The following is a 23598-nucleotide window of genomic DNA, read 5'->3' on the forward strand; positions in this document are numbered from 1 at the left end:
CTCCCTCCCTCCCTACACTCCAACCCTCTTTCTCTCCCAGCCGACACTCCTTCCCTCCCTCCTTCCATCCCCTCCTTCAAGCCTACACATCCTCCCTCCTACTCTATAATCCACTCTACACTCCCTCCCACTCACCAACCTTTCAATTCTCGTTCCATCTCACCTCTCTCTCTCTCTCTCTCTCTCTCTCTCTCTCTCTCAATCCCACCTTTCAATCCCTCTCTCCCTCATCCTCCATCTTTCATCCCCTCGCTCCATCTGACCTCTCTCTTCCCTCCCTCTGCATCCTTCACCTTTCACTCCTTCGCTCCATTCCTTGCAATTCTCTCTCTCTCTCTCTCTCTCTCTCTATTGTCCTCTCTCTGATTTTACCCAACCCTTCTCTCTTTTCCTCTCCAATCTCATTCCCTCTCCCCCTCCTCCTCCTCTACAGCCTCCCTCCCCACCTCCCCCCTTCCCCTCTCCTCTCTAATCTCCTTCCCAGCATCCCCCCCCTCTCTCTCTACCCCACCAGCCCCTCCCCCCCTCTCTGACTCTGACCTTTCTCGCTGGAGGTCACCAGCTCATCAGGAGGATAGGATCTTACGACAAATTCCAGTTCAAGGCATTACCTATATTCCAGTCTTCATTCTATTTCCTTATTCACTACGTACCGCTTTCTCTAATCACTATGCACCGTGTTTTACTGCGTACCTTGTTTGCTGTGTACCGTGTTCTCCTAACTCACTGTACCGTATTCACCGTGTACCTTCCTTCCTTTATTCACTTCGTACCCTGTTCTTACTCAGTACCGTCTTCTGTCATGTTTTATTCACTGTGTACCGTGCTGATTCACTGTGCACCGTACTTTATTGACTGTGTACCCTGTTTTTACTGATTCACTCTGTACCGTGTTTTTATTTAAAGTGCATCGCGTATTTATTCACTCTCACTGTGTTTTATTTAGTCATTATGTACCGTGTTTTTCTGTACTGTACCCCGTGACTTCCTTTTCGTGTACCCTGTTCTCTTCATTCACTAAGTACCGTGTTTTTATTCACTGTACCGTACTTTACTCATTCACTGTGTACCGTGTCTTCTTTATTTCAGTCACTGCATACGGTTCTTTACTTCTAGGTCAGTGTACGTAATCTTATCTTTATTTCAAGACACTGGGTAAGAGATTTTATTTTCTTGAAGGACTTTGTAGGTCGTCTTTATTTCGTACTTCCGTCGGTTTTGGAGGCTCCCTAGCACCTTTTCCTTAGGGATTTATTTCTGAATATGGATGGTTAATATCCTTTTGCAGGTTATCTATGCTGAGTAAGGCGTTATTAGAATGATTTAAGTAACACGGAGATGCATAGTAAGGTGTAATAAGCAGAATAAATTGCTTAGGAAAAGGTGTTACGGAGCTTCCTTTATTATAGGTCGCAGTTCATGGCATTACCTCGTTAACTTATCCTGTATCCATTTTCGCTGTTTACATTACCTGTATTCCCGGTATTCCTCGTTCCAGTTGTAGTAGTAGTAGTAATAGTAGTTGTCGTGGTGGTGGTAGTAGTAGTAGTAGTAGTAGTAGTTGTGGTGGTGGTGGTGGTGGTGGTGGTGGTGGTGGTGGTGGTAGTAGTAGCAGTTGTCGTGGTGGTGCTGGTAGTAGTAGTAGTAGTAGTAGTAGCAGTAGTAATTGTCGTGGTGGTGGTGGTAGTAGTAGTAGCAGCAACCCAAGGCTCAACCGAACCTGAACCCGGTGGACTGCAGGATAAATATCTTCCTCCTCAAGTCCACCATCTTCCTTTCGAGACAGGGCGGTAGATGAAAGATGTCTGTATGTCGTGGCAGGGGACTGGCATGGTTATATCAGTGTCACCACGTGAAGGCGTCAGGTCTCTCTCTCTCTCTCTCTCTCTCTCTCTCTCTCTCTCTCTCCCTCTCTCTCTCGCACGTGCCTCAGGTGTTCCCCTTTATTTCAGGTATTACTCGAGGTATTAGCCATCTGCATCCCAGGTAACTATGTATTACCTTGAAGTGCCAATTTTATTCCGGGTTCTACTTAAGGATTAAATTAAGGATCTTCAAATATATGGCACTAATAATTGGTTTCTAGGTCTCTGGCACTAATTGGTTTCTAGGTCTCAGCTGTAACCCTGTTCTCAGATTACATTACTGGTTTCATCTTTATGTGTCTCAGTTAATGATATGCTTAGGATATGACGAGCTCAGATGTGTAGGGGTCTCAGGAATATCATCATCATCATCATCATCATCATCATCCGGGCCTCCTTCCCCACCCTAGGGCAGGGTGAGGAGTAGCAACGTCCAGACAGACCAAATTTGCCCAATCCCATAGACCAAGCTTCCATTCACTCATCATTCAATCCCCCCAAATCCTGGCTCTACCTAAAACGCCAAAAACATTCACCACATTCTGTTGCTTCACACAAACGTATCCGATAGAGTCAATCCGGACGCTGTCACGTAAAAAAGGGGTGCCAAATCCCTGTTCATACGCTTCTCCTCACAATAATATTAATAATAATAATAATAATAATAATAATAATAATACGAGTAGTAGTAGTAGTAATAATAATAATAATAAGTCATCAGATTAAAGGTGTTAAGTACAAACCAACAAATAACGTACACACCCCCAATAACAAGGAATAAACAACGAAGACAACGAACTCGTGAAGACAAGAAGCGAGAGGGAAGGTAACGAGAGGGACCATTAGCAAGAAGGCGTGAGTGCGTGTATAAGAGTGGAAGACAAAAGAGAGAGGGAGAAAGCACTGTTAATTCCCTCATCTTAAGTGACAGAAACAATGGGAGGAAGGTATTTGCTGGGAAACACACCGTGACGACAGACAGAGGGATGGATGGATAGATAGAGAGGTGATACAGATAGATACAAATAGAAGGATAGACACATTTGGATGGATATAGATTTGGTATAGACAGACATAAAGATAGATGTTGATAAAGATCTGATGGACAATTAGAGTGAGACGGATAGACGCTACATACAGACTATACAGATATACACAGGTAGATACAGATAGATTAGACGGACAGGTAGATATAGAAACACAAAGACATACAGATACCGTAGATAAAGAGATAAATGCACAGAGAGGTGTGACACAGAAAGCGATGGATACGTTAAGACATAAAACAAACAGGGATATAGATGGATGGATGGATGGATGAACAGATGGACGGATGGAGGGATGGATGAACAGATGGACAGATGGAGGCATGGGTGAACAGATGGGCGGATAGATGGATGGATGAACAGATGGACGGATGGATGGATGAACAGATGGACGGATGGATGGATAGTGCAGATAAGTAGTTACACAAATGGATACCGGATACCCAGTTGCATAAATATTGGTATATACTGCAAATACACATAGATAAATAAAAATGAAAGGGTGGATAAAACAGACAGATGATACTAAAGGATTATCAGACAGGATTACAGAAGGGAAAACTACACAACAGACAGACAGACAGACAGACACAGACAGAGGGATAACCAGACAAATCGACTGACAGATGCATATAGACAGAGAGGGTGAATATAGATGAATGGATGGATTGAAAAAAAAAAAAAAGTGCACAGAAGAAGACCATATTGAGGAAAGGATGAACGTGAAATATTAATTTTAATATAATGAAATATATAACTGAGAACGGAGAAAGGCTGGGTGAAATGATAGATGAAGACTTGAGACGAATAGTGAACGAGGAAATGGATAAAATGGAGATGAGAAAAATGATAAAAGGGAAATGAAAGAAACAAACTGATCTACTTTCTCATGTCCCTTCTCTATCACCCTTCTTCTCCTGCTACTTTCTTTTTTTTTCTCTTTCCCCCTCTTCTATTGTCAATCCTAAATCTCTCTCTCGCTCCCTCTTACCTTTGCTTGCCTTCCATCTCTTCACTTAGTTCCAGTCTCTCTCTCTCTCTCTTCCAGTCCCCTTCTTTACTCCCCCTTCCCGTCTCCCTCTCCTCCGACCCCTCTACCTGCCTTCCCCCTCCCGCCACCCCCCCTTGGTCACTCCCCCCCCCCCGAGCATCAACAGAGGGCTACCAAGGGCCACCCGTGTAAGTGATAGCCACGGCTTTGGTTGCTCTCTCTCTCTCTCTCTCTCTCTCTCTCTCTCTCTCTCAAATTCCGAAATTCCTTATACCCTTACCTTTGTTTCACCTTCATCTCTCATTTTCTTCTTCCCCATTCTCTCTCTCTCTCTCTCTCTCTCTCTCTCTCTCTCTCTCTCTCTCATTTCTTAGTTCCATCTTCCTTTCTCTTTTCTCTCACTCCTCACTCTCTCACCTCTTCTCTTCCTCTTTCTCTCCTCTTTTCCTTTCCTATCTCTTCATTTCCTTCCTCCCCCTCCTTCCTTATCATCATCTTTCATCTTCCACTCATTTCATCCCTTCTTCATCTTCCCTCCTCTTTCCCTTCTCTCCCTCTCTCTCTCTCTCTCTCTCTCTCTCTCTCTCTCTCTCTCTCTCTCTCTCCATCACCATTCTCATCACTTCTTCCTTCCCCTTCCTCAAGAAGCCTAATTTCTTCTCTCCTACGTCCCCCCCCCCTCTCTCTCTCTCTCTCTCTCTCTCTCTGGTGACTTCAAGGCAAGGTGGGAGAGGGAGGGGGAGGGAAGAGGAAGAATAATTAGTGGGAAAGGAAAGGAGAATGGAGGGAGGGAGGAGGGGGAGAGGAGGGAGGAGGGGAGAGGAGGGGAGGAGGGATGGGAGGAAAGGGGAGAATTGAGGACTGGAGTGGGAAGGGGGAAAATGGAGAGAGAGAGAGAGAGAGAGAGAGAGAGAGAGAGAGAGAGAGAGAGAGAGAGAAATGGATGAAAAAGGTAGAGCGACTGACCAAGGAAGATGAAAGAGAAAGGGAGAGAGAAGTGGAGGAAATGGAGAGAGAACTGGAGGAAAGGGAGAGAAGAGGAGGAAAGGGAGAGAGAAGTGGAGGAAAGGGAGAGAGAGAAGTGGAGGAAAGGGAGAGAGAACTGGAAGAAAGGGAGAGAGAACTGGAAGAAAGGGAGAGAGAACTGGAGGAAAGGGAAAGAGAACTGGAGGAAAGGGAGAGAAAACTGGAAGAAAGGGAAAGAGAACTTGACGAAAGGGAGAGAGAAATGGAAGAAAGGGAGAGAGAACTGGAAGAAAGGGAGAGAGAACTGGAAGAAAGGGAGAGAGAAATGGAAGAAATGGAGAGAACTGGAAGAAAGGAAGAGAGAACTGGAAGAAAGGGAGAGAGAACTGGAAGAAAGGGAGAGAGAACTGGAAGAAAGGGAGAGAGAACTGGAGGAAAGGGAGAGAGAACTGGAAGAAAGGGAGAGAGAACTGGAAGAAAGGGAGAGAGAAATAGAAGAAAAGGAGAGAGAACTGGAGGAAAGGGAGAGAGAAGTAGGGGAATGGGAGAGAGCAGTGGGGGAAAGGGAGAGAGAACTGGAGGAAAGGGAGAGAGAACTGGAAGAAAGGGAGAGAGAACTGGAAGAAAGGGAGAGAGAACTGGAGGAAAGGGAGAGAGAACTGGAAGAAAGGGAGAGAGAACTGGAAGAAAGGGAGAGAGAACTGGAGGAAAAGGAGAGAGAACTAGAAGAATGGGAGAGAGAACTAGAAGAATGGGAGAGAGAACTGGAGGAAAGGGAGAGAGAACCGCAAGAAAGGAAGAGGTGGAGGAAAGGCAGAGAGACCTGGAAGAAAGGGAGAGAGACTGGAAGAAAGGGAGAGAGAACTGGAGGAAAGGGAGAGAGAACTGAAGAAGGGGGAGAGGGACTGGAGGAGGGGGAGAGGGACTGGAGGAGGGGGAGAGGGACTGGAGGAAAGGGAGAGGGACTGGAGGAGGGGGAGAGGGACTGGAAGAACGGGAGAGGGACTGGAAGAACGGGAGAGGGACTGGAGGAAAGGGTAAGCGACTGAAGAAAAGGGAGAGGAATAGGAGGAAAGGGAGACAATGAAGAAAATGAAAGGGATTGGAGAAATGGGTGAGACAAGGGATACAAGACTGAAAGGAAAAGAGGAAAGAAACAGAGGAAGGGAGGAAAGGAAGAAGGAATGATGACGAAAAAGGAGGGAGGGAAGACAAGGATGAGAAGAGAAAAAAGCAAGGTGTAGGAAAAACTTAAGATTAAACAGAGGAAAACACGATAAAGAAGAAGCAACATATTATAAGAAACAGGAGAGGGTGAGCAGTGACGGAGAAGAAAAGCAACGAGAGAGGGCAGGAAGGTGGGAGGAAATAGGGAGAGGCACAGAGAAAAGGGAGAAGCAGGGAGAGAAAGATAGGGAAAGAGGGAGGAAAGGAGGGAGTGAGACAAAGAAGGCAGAAAAACACACATGAATGAAATGAAAAAAGGAAGAGAAAGGAAAGAAAAAAAGGGGGAGGGAGGGAGGGAAGGAGGAGGGGATGGAGGGAGAGAAGGAGGAGGGGATGGAGGGAGGGAGGGAGGTAAGGAGGAGGGATGGAGGCAAAATTGGGAAAGGTGGAGAGAGCTACAAAAGAGAAAACGAATAAAAGAGAGATGAAGGGAGAGAAAGAGAAGAGAAGGGAAAGAAAGAAGAAAGGTGGGAAGAAGGCAAACGGACAGGTAGAGAAGGGGAAAAAAAAAAAGAGAAGGGAGAGGAAGGCGAAGGAAGAAAATGAGGAAGAAAAGGAAGAAAATGAAAACAAGGAAGAAATTAGGAAGAAAATGAGGAAGAAGAAAAGGAAGAAAATGGGGAGAAAAGGAAGAAAATTGGGAAGAATAGGAAGAAAATGAGGATGAATAGGAAGAAAATGGGGAAGAATAGGAAGAAAATGGGGAAGAATAGGAAGAAAATGGGGAAGAATAGGAAGAAAATGGGGAAGAATAGGAAGAAAATGGGGAAGAATAGGAAGAAAATGGGGAAGAATAGGAAGAAAATGGGGAAGAATAGGAAGAAAATGGGGAAGAATAGGAAGAAAATGGGGAAGAATAGGAAGAAAATGGGGAAGAATAGGAAGAAAATGGGGAAGAATAGGAAGAAAATGGGGAAGAATAGGAAGAAAATGGGGAAGAAAAGGAAGAAAATGAGGAAGAAAAGGAAGAAAATGAGGAAGAAAAGGAAGAAAACGTGGGAAAAATAAGGAAACACGGAAGAAAATAAGGAATAAAAGGTGAAGAAGGAAGAAAAGAACAAGGAAGGAGAAAAGCAGTCGAATAAATAGAAGAAAAATAAAGACGAAAATGAGAAAAGGTTGAAATACGAAGAGGAAAAATGGAGAGAGAGAGAGAGAGAGAGAAAGGGAAAGAAAGGGAGAGGAGAGAAAGTGGAGAGAAAAGGGAGAGAGAGGACAAGGAAGGCGAAGGTAGGAAAACGTATGAATAGCTAGGGAGGAGAGAAAAGGAAGACATTTTAAGAGTAAGAGACGAAGAGTGAAAAAGAGGAGAGGAGGAGGCAAAAGAAAGACAGAAGAGAGAAAGAGAGAAATGGGAGAGAAAGGAAAATAGTGAAAGAAGAAGGAAAGCCAAGAAGGACTAGGCTACAAGAAAAGGAGAGAGAGAGAGAGAGAGAGAGAGAGAGAGAGAGAGAAACTGGAGCAAGGGAAACAGGGACTGACAAGGAAGAAAGGAAAACAAAGGAAAAGAACAGGAAAAAAGGAAGGAAAGAATGATAAAAAAGAAAATGGAAGAGCAATAGGGAGAGAAAGGAGGGAGGGAGGGAGGGAGAGAGAAATAGGGAGGTGGGAAGGGAGAAGAAACGAGAAAGGGAGGAAGGAATGATGAAAAGAAAGAGCAATGGCGAATAAGAAAGGAAGGAAAGGAGGGAGGAAAAGGAAATGGGGATGGGGGAGAAGGGAAGGAAAAGGGAAGAAGGGAGGAGGGAAGGAAAAGGGAAGAAGGGAGGAGGGAAGGAAAAGGGAAGAAGGGAGGAGGGAAGGAAAAGGGAAGAAGGGAGGAGGGAAGGAAAAGAGAAGAAGCGAGGAGGGAAAGAAATGAAGGGAAGGAGGGAGAAGGAAAAGAAAGGGGGAGGGAGAAAGGAAAGAAGGGAGGGAGGGAGGGAGGAAGAGAGAAACAGGGAGGGAGAAGAAGGAAGGAAGGAAGGGAGAGGACAGGTAGGTAGGTAACTAATTCCACACTCCCTAATGCTCGCTCTATCGATCCTAGCACAAGGCCAGATCACACCCTGACGGCATAAAGTAGGAAGGGAGACACAAGGGAGGAGACGAGAGAAGGGAGAATAAAGAAATGAGAGAAAGAGAAGGGGGATTAAAGAAGGGAGACAGACAAGTAAGAATAAAGCATGGAGAGAGGGAGGTAAGGGAGGAGTAGAGAAGGGAGAATAAAAAGAAGGGGGAATAAAGAAGGGAGACACTTGAAATTAAGTAGGGAGACAGGGAGATACGAGAAGGGAGAACAGAGAAAGGGAGTGAAAGAGAAGGGGGAATAAAGAAGGGAGATCGACAATAATGGATGAAATATGGACATAGGGAGATGAGGGAGGAGAAAGTAGGTAGAAAGAGAAGGGAGAAAAGAAGGGAGAGAGAAAAAGGAAGAAGGAATTAACAAGAGGAGAGACAAGAGATGCTAAACAGGGAGAGGGAGAAACAAGGGTGGAGAAGGAGGGGAGGGAGAGGGAGGAGAAAAGAGGGAGAAAGGAAGAATGAAGAATTAAGAGAGGACAGACAAAGGACAGTAATGAAAAGGGAGAGAGATGGGCAATAAAGAATGGAGGGAGAGAAGGAAGGGAGAGAGAAGGGCGAATAAAGGAAGAGATGAAGGAATAACGAAGGGAGGGAGAGGGAAGGGAGAAAGAGAAGGGAGAAGGAGAAGGGTGAATAAAAAGGGAGGGAGAGAAGAGGGATGAAAAGTGTATGAAAGGAAAGGGAGGCAGAGAGGGGATAGAGAGAGAATGGGGAATAAGGGAGGGAAAGGAGGACGCTTAAGGAAGAGAGAGAGAGAGAGAGAGAGAGAGAGAGAGAGAATATATTACAGAAAAAGAGAGAAGCGATAATGGATGTGCAAAAAGAGTACGAATGATGATGAGGAAGGAAAGAAAAGGAGTAAAGGAAGGAAAATGGAAGGTAAGAAGGAATAGTAAATGTGTGTGTGTGTGTGTGTGTGTGTGTGTGTGTGTGTGTGTGTGTGTGTGTGTGTGTGTGTGTGTGTGTGTGTGTGTGTGTGTGTGTGTGTGTGTGTGTGTGTGTGTGTGTGTGTGTGTGTGTGTGTGTGTGTGTGTGTGTGTGTGTGTGTGTGTGTGTGTGTGTGTGTGTGTGTGTGTGTGTGTGTGTGTGTGTGTGTGTGTGTGTGTGTGTGTGTGTGTGTGTGTGTGTGTGTGTGTGGTCGTAAATGCTATGATACAAGGATCATGTTGCCTTCCTTCCGTTTTGCAATAATACACCCTCACTATCATCTCTCCCTGTCTCCCTCCCTACCTCCCTTTATACTCCCTCCCTTATCACTTCTTTCCTCCCTTTATCTGCTCTCCCTTCCTCTTTTTCTCGACGCTCCCACGGTTGTCTTCCATCACCTCTTCTCTCTTCTCCTCTTTCCCAACCCTCCTTTTTGCATACCTTCTTCCTCCCTTCTGCTCTTCTTTCCTCCCATTTTTTTAGCCTCCCTTCCTCCCTTTTTCTCCACGCTCCCACGGCTCCCTTACACTCCCTCTTCCCTCTTCTTTTCCCTCTCCCTTCTACACTCTTCCCTTCCTTTACTCATCTTCAATCCCTTCGCCTACTCTCTATGTTTGTCTCATCTACTAACCTTCCCATTCTCCCTACCGTCATTACCCCTATTCTACCCCCTTTCAACCCTCCTCTTATCATCTTATACCCTTATCATTTCCCCTTCCAGTGCTGCTATCCCCTTCCCTTCTCTTCCAGTCCCTCCTTCAATCTGCTCTCTCTCTCTCACCTTCTAACCCGCCTTCCTCATCACCCTTTCTTCCATCCCTACTCTGTTTCATCCTTCTTTTACACTCTCCCTTCTCTTTCTTCCCACCTACTTCCCTCCCTTACCCCCCAACCTCACTCTCCCTCTCCCTCTCCCTTCCTCCCCTCCCTCCCTACTCTCCATTTGAACTTTGCCTCCCTCTCATTGCACTTCCCTTTCTTCTTCGTACCCTTACTCCCCTAATTCCCCCTCCCCTACCTTCCTACTCCTCTCCCCTCCCCTTTAATTCCATTCGCACCTTTACTCCCAAGCTCTCCCTCTTCCTCCCTTACCAACCCTTCCCCTACCTTTCCCATTCCCACATCTTACCCCCTCTCCCTCCCCTCCCCTCCATACAGGCTTGTGTAATCGGGCACAATACCAACTCCTGTACGCCAGTCACTTGCAAAGCCTATTTTCTATCACAATCAGAGGTGTATTGATATTTCCATACCAGGTGGGTCGATGGAAGGTGTTGCAGGAAATATTTTTAGCATTATAAGGCAGACACCAAAACAGAAAGAGAAGGAAGGACACTGACGCGAAGGGCATTGTGTGACACTCCGGGAGGAATGATAAAGAAGGACACATGTTGATAGGATATTGTCGGAGAGAGTTTACTGCTGATAGTCGTACATTATATCTATCTATCTATCTATCTATCTACACACACACACACACACACACGAACTCCTAAAACCTACACCTGATCGATATTTCTTACGTTTCGTGCGTTTGCTAATTCAGAGTACCGAACCAAACTGACCTTCTGGCTTAAGATCAATTATGTTAATGCAATGACTGACTTACTAGATCTGAATACGGTAGGCTACGCAGATTTTACGAGGGGATGTACAGTACAGCTCTTCAAAGTTCTTCATCCTGTGTTTCAAAGTGCAAATCACCACTGGAGTCGTGGGGGTGTGTGTGTGTGTGTGTGTGTGTGTGTGTGTGTGTGTGTGTGTGTGTGTTTTAAGCCAGTGTGTTGTACAGCTGCAGACAAAGTACAATACAGTATACCAAACCACTCCATGACAATGCACGACGCGACTATGAACAAAAACTTTAAATTCTCAGTAATAAGATTTTCGAGAAACTAGCAACTTTTTCTGAACACTGCTTTCGAGTTTCATAACAGACTAAAAATAATACTGAAATATTCTCGTCCACAACCGTACCTTAGAATGATCGCAAAAATAATATCTGAGTTATGTGTGATTGGTTAGGGCCGCCATAGGAGTTAGGGCCGCCATAGTAGTTAGGGCCGCCTTAGTGGTTAGGGCCGCCATAGGGGTTAGGGGTGCCTTAGTGGTAAAGAATAGTCAGCTAGGGAAGGAGGAAGCTGCAATTATCACTCTTTTCAGTCCTTGTTCCCGTCCACACCCCTTCGTTTTCTAGTCCCTCACTTCCATTTCTTACCTCTCTCTCTCTCTCTCTCTCTCTCTCTCTCTCTCTCTAACATTCCCTCCTGCCCTGCCCTATTCACTGCTACTAAACGCCCTTCTCACCCTCTCCCCCCTGCCCTGCCCCCTTTTTCTTTTCATTCCTGGTGGGCCCCTCTCAGCTTTCATATGGACACACACACACACACACACACACACACACACACTCTCTCTCTCTCTCTCTCTCTCTCTCTCTCTCTAAATCTTGAGTGTGAGAAAGGAGAAATGTGAGAGAGGGTACGAGACGGGAAATACATGCCTTGTACGAGATATGAGAACAAGGAATGTTTATGAGTAGAAGCAGAGCGAGGGAAACGAGGGAGGGAGGGAGGGAGGGATGAGAGAGAGGGGAGGGAGGGAGGGGTGAGAGAGAGGGGAGGGAGGGAGGGATGAGAGAGAGGGGAGGGATGGAGGGGTGAGAGAGAGGGGAGGGAGGGAGGGGTGAGAGAGAGGAGAGGGAGGGAGGGATGAGAAAACGAGAGGAGGGAGGGAGAAGTGAGAAAAAGAGAGGAGGGAAGGAGGGGTGAGAAGGAGAGGGAGAGGGAGGGAGGGAGGGAGGGAGAGAGAGAGAGAGAGAGAGAGAGAGAGAGAGAGAGAGAGGGGTGGACGAGTGAAGTTGGGAGGGGGAGTGAGGGAGGGGTGGGGAGTTGGGGAAGTTGGGGGGTGAGGATAGGGTCGGTATGTGAAGGAGCAGTGAGAGAATGGGAGAGGGGAGGAGGAAGGGGTGAGAGGGAGAGAGGAGAGTGAGTGAGGGATGAGAGGGAGAGAGGAGAGTGAGTGAGGGATGAGAGGGAGAGAGGAGAGTGAGGGAGAGACAGTTAGAAGTGAGGGACAGATGGGGAGTGAAGGAGGGTTTGAGAGTGGAAGAGGTGAGAAGGGAGAAGGTGAAGAGGGAGATAGACGTGAGAATGAAGGAGTTGGGAGTGAGGGAGCGAGGAGTGCGAATGAGCGCCGGAGGGGAAGGAGAGGTGGGAGTGGGGTGAAGAGAGTGGAAACGGAGGGGGAAGAATGAGAGGGATGGGAGAGCGAGAAGCAGAGAGAGGGAAATAAAAGTTTGAGAGGGATCGCAGAGAGGGATGAAGAGAACGAGTGGGCAGATGCATAAGGAATAATACAGCAGAGAGAGAGAGAGAGAGAGAGAGAGAGAGAGAGAGAGAGAGAGAGAGAACACAAACCCAAAAAGGAAAGATTAAAGAAAATGAGAGAATGGGGGGATGGAGGGGGGACAAGGAGTAAGAGAAAAACGGTGCTAGAGAGAGTAGGGTATGGGTTATTCAAAACCTTCCAGGTCTGTGAAGTGCATCTCTCTCTCTCTCTCTCTCTCTCCACACACACACACACACACACACACACACACACACACACACACACACACACACACACACACACACACACACACGTATACAAACTCACACATACAAAATTCACCTGCCCTCCCACACACCAACTTACTCTACCTACCCACACACACACACACACACACACACACACACCGTACACTCCAGTGTTGCCAGGTCAGTGGGTGCTGTTGGCGCCCAATCCATCCCGAAAACGAGCCCAAAAAGCGCAGACAGCAAAATGACACACACACACACACACACACACACTTCTTCATCAGTCTTGGAAGTGATGAGAGCCAATTATAGTAATTCTTCTCTATTCTTAACCCGTAGAGGTGTGTGTGTGTGTGTGTGTGTGTGTGTGTGGTATAGTAATAGTAGTAGTAGTAGTAGGTGGCGGTCAGAAAGTCAGACCAAGGAAGAGTGGGGTCAAGTGAGAGAGGGTCAGACGGCCTCGCCTGTGTAACATTTACAAGGAGGTGGCAATTGCTCTTTGGGGAAGGATAGGGAGATAAAAGGATGAGTGGAGACGATTTAATCTGGATGAGAGAGAGAGAGAGAAGGATGGTACAGAAGCATGGAGTGGTAGATGGGGTAGAGGGAGAGAGCTTTGCGTTGTCAGTAATTATGGGATCAGGGTTGGGTTGGGCAGGCTTGGTAAAGGGTGTAGGGGAGGAACTGGGTGGTCATTATGACTCTGGTGCTAACTGTACTGCACATCAGTGATGGACATTAGCACTGTAGTAGCAGCATATAGGAGTGGATATAAATTCGTTCGAAAATGCTGACAAGAGTGACAAAAATGAGACATGATATTCGGAACCTTCCATATGAAGACAGACTAACAAGACCAGCTTTGCACTCACTAGAAAAGCGTAGCCTTGCGCCTTGAGGACTTAGGATTAAAACAAAAGGCACACACACACACACACACACACACACACACACACACACACACACACACACACTTGGGGTCATGGAAACGCAGGTCAGGTAGAGATGCTAATTATAGTAGCTGAGGCTTCACAATGCGTTTGGGGAGTGGCAGGGAAATGATTACTGAGTCATACGAGTATTAGTACATCATGCATACGCCATGTCTTCTTACTTCTTTTTTTTTAACATTGCATCCATATAACAAAATCGCCTAATATGCTCATAGTCATTTCAAAAATCGCCCAAAAAAGCGCAACGCGCAGCCGTTCAAATTTAAGCGCAAATCATCTTCCAAAATCGCCCAATCTGGCGCGAAACGCGCGCACCTGGCAACTCTGGTACACTCCACAACCCAGCCACCCACACCCCGGCCATTCAGCCCGCCTCCTTTACATCGCGGGGGGAAGAACACAGCCAGACAAAAGAACGCCGGGATGGGCCAAGGAAAGTGAGCTGAGGTGAGACGCAAGGAAAGGAAAGTGAGCTGAGGTGAGACGAGGGGAAATGAGAACAGTTCCGGGCTACTTATCACCTTATATTCCAAGACGTGGTGCTGTATAGGCCTTTATATAGTAGCGTATATACAAAAGTTCCTCAACCCTCTCCCTACCTATCCCCCGAAAGAAGGATGTGGACTGCAGGAATAGGGGTAAATAAGGCTGCGGTCCACTGGGTTCACATTCAGCTACGATTAGTGCGACAATACCAACCACAACTTCTCAACAATACCAGTGTTTACATTATTCTCTTGCAACTTGCACGTGATACTACTCAACTCTGGAGGCCCTTCTAGTAGCAATGAGGTTAATGAAGGCAATACCTGAGCTGCTATATTCGAAAACTAAGGTGAATAAAACTGAAGCAAGAATGAAATGAGTTCCACACTACAGCTCACCCGGGCTACTCAGAGGGCTAGCGGCAACTGACGAGGGCTATGAAGGGCTACCGCGAACACATAAACGCTTCGGTAGGTAAGTGTATGGGAGGAAGGAACAGAAAGGTGATATCGAAAGTTAATCCTCTCAGTTCAGTGACGGTATTTTCACCTTATTCTTGTTACAACCAGACTACCTTAATTAAGACTGAGAGGGACCTACGTGTGAAGAGTCTAATGAAGGATGTTTGTATCTTTTCCAGTCCTAAATGTCTCCCTGCGCTGAACAGAAACGTCTGGGTATTGCAAAAATCAAAACTTCGTCCTCTCCGTGAAGGAGGTTAGAATATACCAACCAATGAAGGAAGGTTGTCATTCACGCAATTTTAGAGTCAGAAAAGGGTCGTGGAAAATAAGGGTCGCAGAGGGCATACAGATAAAGACAATAAATAAATCACGAAGTAGCCTATTAACTTGCGACAAACACCAAGGTAAAACACACACACACACACACACACACACACACACACACACACACACACACACACACACAAATAGCCCACTTACCGAGATCGTGCAGCGAGAACATGATGGTGGGGTTGTTGGCGTGAACTGTGCGGACGCTGGTAAAATTTCCCTTCATAAAATAGACCCTGTAGCCTCTTATCTCCCCGTTGGGCTCGGTGGGCTGGCTCCACTGAAGGTCCACAGACCGATCGTGGACCCTCAACATCGTCAGGTTCTCAGGGGGCCCGGGCACTGTGCAGGGGGACAAGGCATGGCGATTAGTGGAGGGAATATAGTGGTGTGTGTGTGTGTGTGTGTGTGTGTGTGTGTGTGTGTGTGTGTGTGTGTGTGTGTGTGTGTGTGTGTGTGTGTGTGTGTGTGTGTGTGTAATAATAATAACAACAATAATAATAATAATAATACATAATAATAGTAATAGTAATAATAATAATAATAATAATAATAATAATAATAATACCGTAATTCACTAGTGTGTGTGTGTGTGTGTGTGTGTGTGTGTGTGTGTGTGTGTGTGTGTGTGTGTGTGTGTGTGTGTGTGTGTGTGTGTGTGAAGTGATGGTTCTTGTATGAAGTATGCAGGTTGTGATTTTTGAGAGGTATGGGGTTCTATGCTATGAAAGAAGTTGTGTGGGGTTGTGGAGTTGTTTTGAGGGGAGTTGTGATGCTAGGAATTAAAGGATGAAGGTTAATACTGCACGTTGCCTTTGATGCTGTTGTTATAGTTGTAATAGCCTAGTCTTTGATGATAGAACGAAACGGTGAAGTGAGATGAAAAATGGTGTTGTGGCCGGAAGCGAGGGAGGCCCGTTGTGTTAATTGTAGATAGGTGTGTGTGTGTGTGTGTGTGTGTGTGTGTGTGTGTGTGTGTGTGTGTGTGTGTGTGTGTGTGTGTGTGTGTGAAAGACACACACAATCACCTGCCTGTTCAATGCCCATACTATCATAATCGTCCAAACAGTGCCAATGAGCAAAATCATCCTTGTGTACATCACGACAGTTGCAATTACAATTCGCTGACAGTACACAAATCACGCATCATTAACAAGAACACAAAATTCAGTACGTAATTATGGTGTACAGTTATTAATGACGCGCTAACAACCATGCACGCAATAACCAATAACGCATTTACCTAATCACGTTCATCTATATGCAAATCACGCCTAATTGGTCACTTAGGGTGCAAGGGTGGGGAGGCTTAAATGATGATGATGCTTAATGTGCTGATGGCAAGTTCGTATTACCATGTTAATTGTTCCAACACGCTTCCGCAGCCTGGGCCATTACGATGATGATGATAATAATGATGATGACAATGATGATGATGACGACAACGACGACGACGATGATGATGATAATGAGGACAACGACGACGATGATGATGTCGATGATGGTGATGATGATGATAATGAGGGCAACGACGACGATGATGATGTCGATGATGGTGATGATGATGTCGATGATGGTGATGATGATGATGATGATGATGATGATGATGATGATGATGACGACAACGACGACGACGACGATGATGTCGATGATGATGATGATGATGATGATGACAAATGGTTGAAGTCTCAGTATGGAAGTGACAAACTGTATTCATATATTCACGAATAATTACATACAGGAAGAGGAGAACAGGCCAGCGTGCATCCACATAATACTTCCAACTTTAACAGTGACAGTGCGTGGATAAAGACCTGTATAATGAATGAATGTATGAGCATAATGGGATGGAGCGAATGTATTCCACTATGCTTTACATTTTAAGTGGTTTCAATTATACACTTAGAGTAAAGCCCAGTCACCCGTATATACAAAGACCTAAAGTGGACTGAGACACACACATTCAGAATGAATAAATTCGAGACAGGCTGGTCACACTGAATAAAGACTGTAGGCAAAGTTCAGTCACTCCCGAGTCAGGGTTGGCGCCTCAGTGATGTTATCAAACCCTGATAAACACCTGCCGATACATCACGAAGCAACGCACACGTCCAGGGCAAACATTTACCTGGCCTCCACACTGTCTCTCCCAACACTGTGACACACTGCACCCACGATGACACCAGGTAACTCTGTGCATGTACTCGAATGATCTACCCTAATTTTAAACATGAAATTACCTGTAAGTGACGGTAATTATATACTGTACACTTACGCCCCACAGTTTCTGCTCACCTTTGCTCCTACTCCTTGTTGAAAGTAAAGGAAGTCGTAGCCAAGGTTTCACGCTAAATTAAGAACTCTGGCTGGCAGTTCCAAATTTTCCTACACTGCACGATACAATGTGTCGTTGTATGCTGTTCTACCTGCAGTCTGCCCAAACTTCAAACTACCGTCGTAACAGTGGACAACAGGTCTTCGTTCGGTGTGAAACTGGCTACGACCTTCCACCAGACATGGGTACGAGTAGAAAATGAGCTGAAACTATGGCTACCTGTTACCTGAGCATCAAGGGACGCGCCCAAGACCTGGGTACTACACCCTTGCTCGTTCTCCTCCTCACAATCAGCTGTCGTGTAAAATGCTCTAACTTAAGGCAGATTCCAAGAACATGTCACAGTGTTCCGCGTACCCCCACGGCTTCAATACTCGCCTGTTATTGATTACTGCCAACGTGTCGCCTCGCCCATAATTCACGTCCTTCCAATTTGCTGTTACATTCACGCCTCTCACTCGCCTGGACGCGCCGGCCTCTTTCACTCCTCCTTCCCACCTCTTTCGTGTCTTTTCTTTCCCCTCCTCTCCTTCTTATGTAAATGAAAAACGGTAAATTGCGACTCCTCAATTTACGTGCTTTTACAAGGGCAACTCGCTTAACGCTGCTGAAAGTAAACGCACTCTCTCTCTCTCTCTCTCTCTCACACACACACACACACACACACACACACACAACAAACGCACCCATCTCGTCACCTCCAGACTCAAGCCACTACTTTATAAATAAGTTTCTCTAGCTTTCTATACCACAACTTTTCCCATACTCATATCACTGCCACACCACCCATACCATTCCTACACCACCTCACCCTTACACCACCCATACCATTCCCACACCACCCATATCATTCCCACACCACCCATATCATTCCCACACCACCCATATCATTCCCACACCACCCATATCATTCCCACACCACTTCACTCTTACACAACCCATATCATGCCCACCTCACTTCGCCTTTACACCCCCCATCATGTCCACACCACCCAACTCCCATACCATCCACACCATCCCCACACCACCCAACTCCCATACCATCCACACCATTTCCACACCACCCACTCTCTCCCACAATTCATTTCCTTATCACCCCATCCCACCATTAACACACACCACCCAATTCCTTCCAAATGCACCTCTTGTCCATTTTCTCCAACCCCTTTTTTTTTTTTTAAATGGCACCTACCAACCTTTTCCCACGCCATCGAATTCTTTCCCACACACAAGCTCTCTCTCTCTCTCTCTCTCTCTCTCTCTCTCTCTCTCTCTCTCAACACAACTCAACTCAGCTCACTTTCCCTCTTCTGACTTATCTCTATACCACTCTAACCATGCTTACTTATTTTCCCTCTCAACTACCTTCCCACTCGACCACTACATCACGCCCCTCATCCTTCCCTTCCGGCTTACCTCTCCTCTCTCTCTCTCTCTCTCTCTCTCTCTCTCTCCAATCTCTCTCTCTCTCTCTAAATGTGCTCGGGTTAATCAACATGGTTTTCGCAGTGGCACAAACGGAGAAGCCTTAAACAATATTCAAGCGGTATTGGGCATTAATCTGCTTTCCATTCACCTTAAGAGCATAACCAAAGTCTACATTATAAAGGATCCTGTACCATAAAGATCCGATATCATAAAGGATTCAATATTATAAAGAATCCTTGTTTGGTGATGGCACAACCTGGCTATGAATGGGTAAACTCTGGAACTGTCTCCCTCTGTCTGTATTTCCTGCTGCCTATGATCTCCAGTCTTTCAAACGCAGTGTGTCCAGGCATCTCGAAATGAATGGATCTTGAATTTGGCTCTCTATTGTTTTTTTTTTTTTTTTTTCTTGGAGGGAACTGTTATTGCGGGCTCATGGCCTTTGGTTCCTTCTTCCTCGCATAAAAAAAAAAAAAAAAAAACTGGCACACAATTAGGTGGGATCTTTGAAGCCTCTCAGATCACCTTAAGAACAGTCACCCACGCCCGTCCTCTCGTCTGATAAGCATGCTCCCTAACACCTTTTCCTAAGCGATTTATTTTGCTTATTTCACCTTACTATCCTATTCTGTGTTACATAATTCCTTCTAATACCGCCATACTCTGCATAAATAACGTACGAAAAGATGTTAACCAGCCATATCCAAAAATAAATCGCTAAGGAAGAGGTGTTAGGGAGCCGTCTTACCCTACGAGAAACTACCAACGCCCCAGTAATTTGAGGGGGGGGGGATGCTTCTCAGGTGACCCAGTCTTATGAATCGGGTCCAGGTGTTGCTAATGAGAAAAAAATACTGAGAATTGCTAAGTGTTAAATCATGGAAATAAGAATGTAATATACACTTATACTTATAATCTGTGAATTTAACGCGGGAAAATACTTCAGCGTAGAGTTTAAATAAGGTGGGATTTTTTTTTATATAATTTCTATCTATATATTGCTAAACGCCTTTATCCCGTTAAGGGGTGGACACAAACAAATCGCCTCCGTGTAGCCCCGCCATTTCACTGCCCTGCTCCCTTCTCACACCCCGCCCCTCTCACTTTTTTTTTTAATACTATAAAAACAAAGTCTCAGTGCATATTACCGAAAAACCATTACGTTAGCTGACCGTCTCATTACAGTTCCTTAATGCCCCTTCCTTTGCTTGTGTTTTCAGCTGTCAACATTGTACAGAAAGACGGATTTAGCTGTCACCGTTGTACAATGAAAAATTTAGCTTTCACCTCTGGATAAAAAGAAATATATGGTGGTTATCAATGTACAAAAGGAACACAGCTGGAACCCTTGTACAAAAAGAACGAGTTAGCTGCCACCATTGTACAAAAAGAAAAATTTAGCTGTCACCATTGTAAAGAAAGAACAATTTAGCTGTCACCACTGTACAAAAAAGAAAAATAGCTGTCACCACTGTACAAAAAGAACAATGTAGCTGTCACTATTGTACAAAAAGAACGAGTTAGCTGTCACCATTGTACAAAAAGCTAAATTAACTGGAAAAAGCAGCAGCAAAGATTGGAAAAAGCGCAGCAAAGGGTGACAACTGACTGACAGCTTAAAATAACTAATCTGCCTCACCAATCAGAGCACACGTCACGCGGGGATCTGCTCCATCAAATTTCCGTGTAGACTAAAACTATTGAAAGGAAGCGAAAATATGAAAGTTGATCAATATTTCACAAGAGGTCGGTCAAATTACACTACTATACCTCATACCAATTAATTTGGCCAGGCATGTATGGCAACACTGTTCCCACCGAGATTCTGATTGGCTGGAGGTGTTTGTTCGATTTCGTTGTTGCTTAAACCGATACTCTCTTTATTATCAGATATGATACTGAGTTTGTCGACAATACAATCGTCAAAAGCAATAACAAATCCGTTATATACTTAACAACAATGAAATCTGCGTAGGAAGATAGAAATATGAGTCAACAAATTATTATAACAGTCCAAGTCAAGGTCAGCATTCGAACAATTCCTTTAAATCGCCGACACTCTATAAAATTACAGAAATTTAAGGAAACCTGCTTAATCTAAGCGCTGGTGTAACACATTTATATTTTAAGATCAGTCCGCACCCTTAAATCGTGCCACAATTCTGAATAATTAAAAATTCTGATGAAAAAACGAGTTGTGCGGGGAGGGAGGTTTGAAAAAATTGCGAAAATCAAAGTAGGCTAAAGGAAACTATTTCTTTACATCTCCTCTATTATCATAGTACGGACTGGACTTAAAATTTAAATGTGTTACACCAGCGCTTAGATTAAGCAGGTTTCCTTAATTTTCTGTAATTTTATCGAGTGTCGGCGATTTAAAGGAATTGTTCGAATGCTGACCTTGACTTGGACTGTTATAATAATTTGTTGACTCATATTTCTATCTTCCTACGCAGATTTCATTGTTGTTAAGTATATAACGGATTTGTTATTGCTTTTGACGATTGTATTGTCGACAAACTCAGTATCACATCTGATAATAAAGAGAGTATCGGTTTAAGCAACCACGAAATCGAACAAACACCTCCAGCCAATCAGAATCTCGGTGGGAACAGTGTTGCCATACATGCCTGGCCAAATTAATTGGTATGAGGTATAGACACAATGGCTATACTGCAATTGGCAAATATTTAGAGCAATTTAAAGTGAAAATTATACAGCAACTATGCGATCTTTCAATTCGCTTATTACAATACAACCCGTGTCAAGAGAACCCTATTGATCTTTGACTTACTTTGTTCTCATCTTAAATCACTCTCTCTCTCTCTCTCTCATCTACGGTACCTCCATCCACATATCTCCCTACCCATTTACCTCCACCTAGCGTCTATCTCTCCCTGCCCATCCACTTTCTTCCCCATTTCTTCCCACCCATCTACCTCCCTCCTCATCCCTCCTCACCATCCATCTCTCCCACCCTCCTCCGCTACCTCTCTCCCCATCCTACTCGCTTCTTCATTTCCTTAGGCTCCCCAAGCTGTGTTGACAAAGCAAAATCCAACCTCGCTCCCTTTCCTCCATCATACCTCAACTTGGATTTTTTTTTTTACTCTCTCTCTCTCTCTCCCTCTCATCGTCTGCTCCTTCCTTAGAACATCCCTCCACTCAAAACACTTCCCCTCCCTTTACCATCCTTCCCTCCCTCCCACTCTCTACTTCGCCCTCTCTCTCCATTTCCTTTTCAAAGTACCTTCTCCCATTCACTTCCACCTCACAGCCTTTTCCACCTCCTATCTACATCAACCCCTGCTTCCACCATCCTTAGCAATTTCAAAGGTAATATCACACAAATATAACTTTAACTTTTGTCAGATGATGATATTCAACTGTGGAAATGCCATACCAGAAATAAATATGGGTTAAAAACGATCTAGTTCATCGCTTCAATGGTATCCCCCTCCCCCTCTCTCTCCCTCTCTGGTGTTCTGCTTAACATGTAACAGATATAACCGGCTTGGGAAAAAAACATAGCGGTCTGATGGCTGGAGTCTGCTTTTCTATCCTTGTCTTTAACTGATAGAATAGTTTTGTCTGTTATAACCTTCCCTACACCAAACAGCCACGAAAAGACGAACAGATCTGTTGCTGTTTGCTTTCCTTTGTACTCCTTTGTAATCCCTCCCTTCTCTTGGTGTTTGCTTTCCTTTGTACTCCTTTGTAATCCCTCCCTTCTCTTGGTGTTTGCTTTCCTTTGTACTCCTATGTAATCCCGAAATTTGTTGCCGTTTGCTTTCCTTTGTACTCCTCTGTAATCCCGACATTCCATCAACATTCGACAACCAACTTTCCCATCGTTGCCTTAGTAACTTTCTTTCCCCAACATTCTAAAAGCACCATTCCTTTCCCCAACCTTTTAAATGTACCACTCCTTTCCCCAACCATTTCAAAGCACCTATCCCTTTTCCCATCCATTCGCAAAGCATATCTTCCTCTCCCTACCTTTTAAAAACCCATCTCTTGCCCCCACCCACTCTCCTCCGGGCACCACCTCTTTCCTGCACCCTCAAAGTACTCTCTTCTTTCCTTCTCATTCAAAGTCCCCCCCCCCTCCCCTCCCGCCTCCTTTTCTACGTGGGTACAGGTGTGCACAAGGGCGGGTGTCTGTCTACCGCAGCCGCCCCGCCGAGTGTAAACAAGACAGGTGAGGTCCCGGGGTGAAAGGTAAACACTGGCCTCGCTGCTGCAAACATTACTGCTTCTGCTCCCGCTACTCACGTCAAACCTCCTGTTACTACTCATCACAATTTTGGTATTACGGTCCCGAGGAAAATCTGCTTGCTGCTGCTGCTAATGATGATGATGATGATGATGATGATGATGATGGTGGTGGTGGATACTACTACTACTAAATAATAATAATGATACCATAATAATAATAATAATAATAATAACAACCCTACTGTCCTAACTACTATCCTGCTCCTGTTACCCACACCACTTGTACTACTACTGACGTTACCAGGTTGAAAAGTACCTACAGTACATTACCAAACGAATACCCGCAAAGTCCATTCAACAACCAACTCTACTCGTCAACCTCTTCACCTTCAACTAACTCTACTCGTCAACCTCTTCACCTTCAACTAACTCTACTCGTCAACCTCTTCACCTTCAACTAACTCTACTCGTCAACCTCTTCACCTTCAACTAACTCTACTCGTCAACCTCTTCACCTTGCGTGCTTACCCTAGACACCAAACCACCCTACGGTACTCCAATTTAAATACGAAGAGGATAATAGGCCAATAAGGATGACTGCTACCACTCCACCGTACAACATCGTTCAGTACTCACACTACCGTTACGTGTCAAAGGTATATTAAACTTAGGCGAAAATCCAGGTGGCAAGAAAATTCGCAGCATATTTTTCATGGCGAC

The 23598-nt window shown here is 45.1% G+C and overlaps 1 protein-coding gene across 1 annotated transcript in view; it reads right to left on the reverse strand.

Annotated features, from left to right (window-relative positions):
- The window catches only part of Ptp99A (Protein tyrosine phosphatase 99A), a 220633-nt gene that overhangs the window by 103279 nt on the left and 93756 nt on the right, over positions 1-23598 (reverse strand). The window contains exon 4 of the mRNA XM_080273510.1: positions 15048-15239. Coding sequence (XP_080129636.1) covers positions 15048-15239 — 192 coding nt within the window. The remainder of the gene's footprint in view (positions 1-15047; positions 15240-23598) is intronic.

This window comes from Coenobita brevimanus, chromosome 55 (assembly GCF_032717465.1).
Source record: "Coenobita brevimanus isolate Jiangsu-jjx chromosome 55, ASM3271746v2, whole genome shotgun sequence".
NCBI lineage: Eukaryota > Metazoa > Arthropoda > Malacostraca > Decapoda > Coenobitidae > Coenobita > Coenobita brevimanus.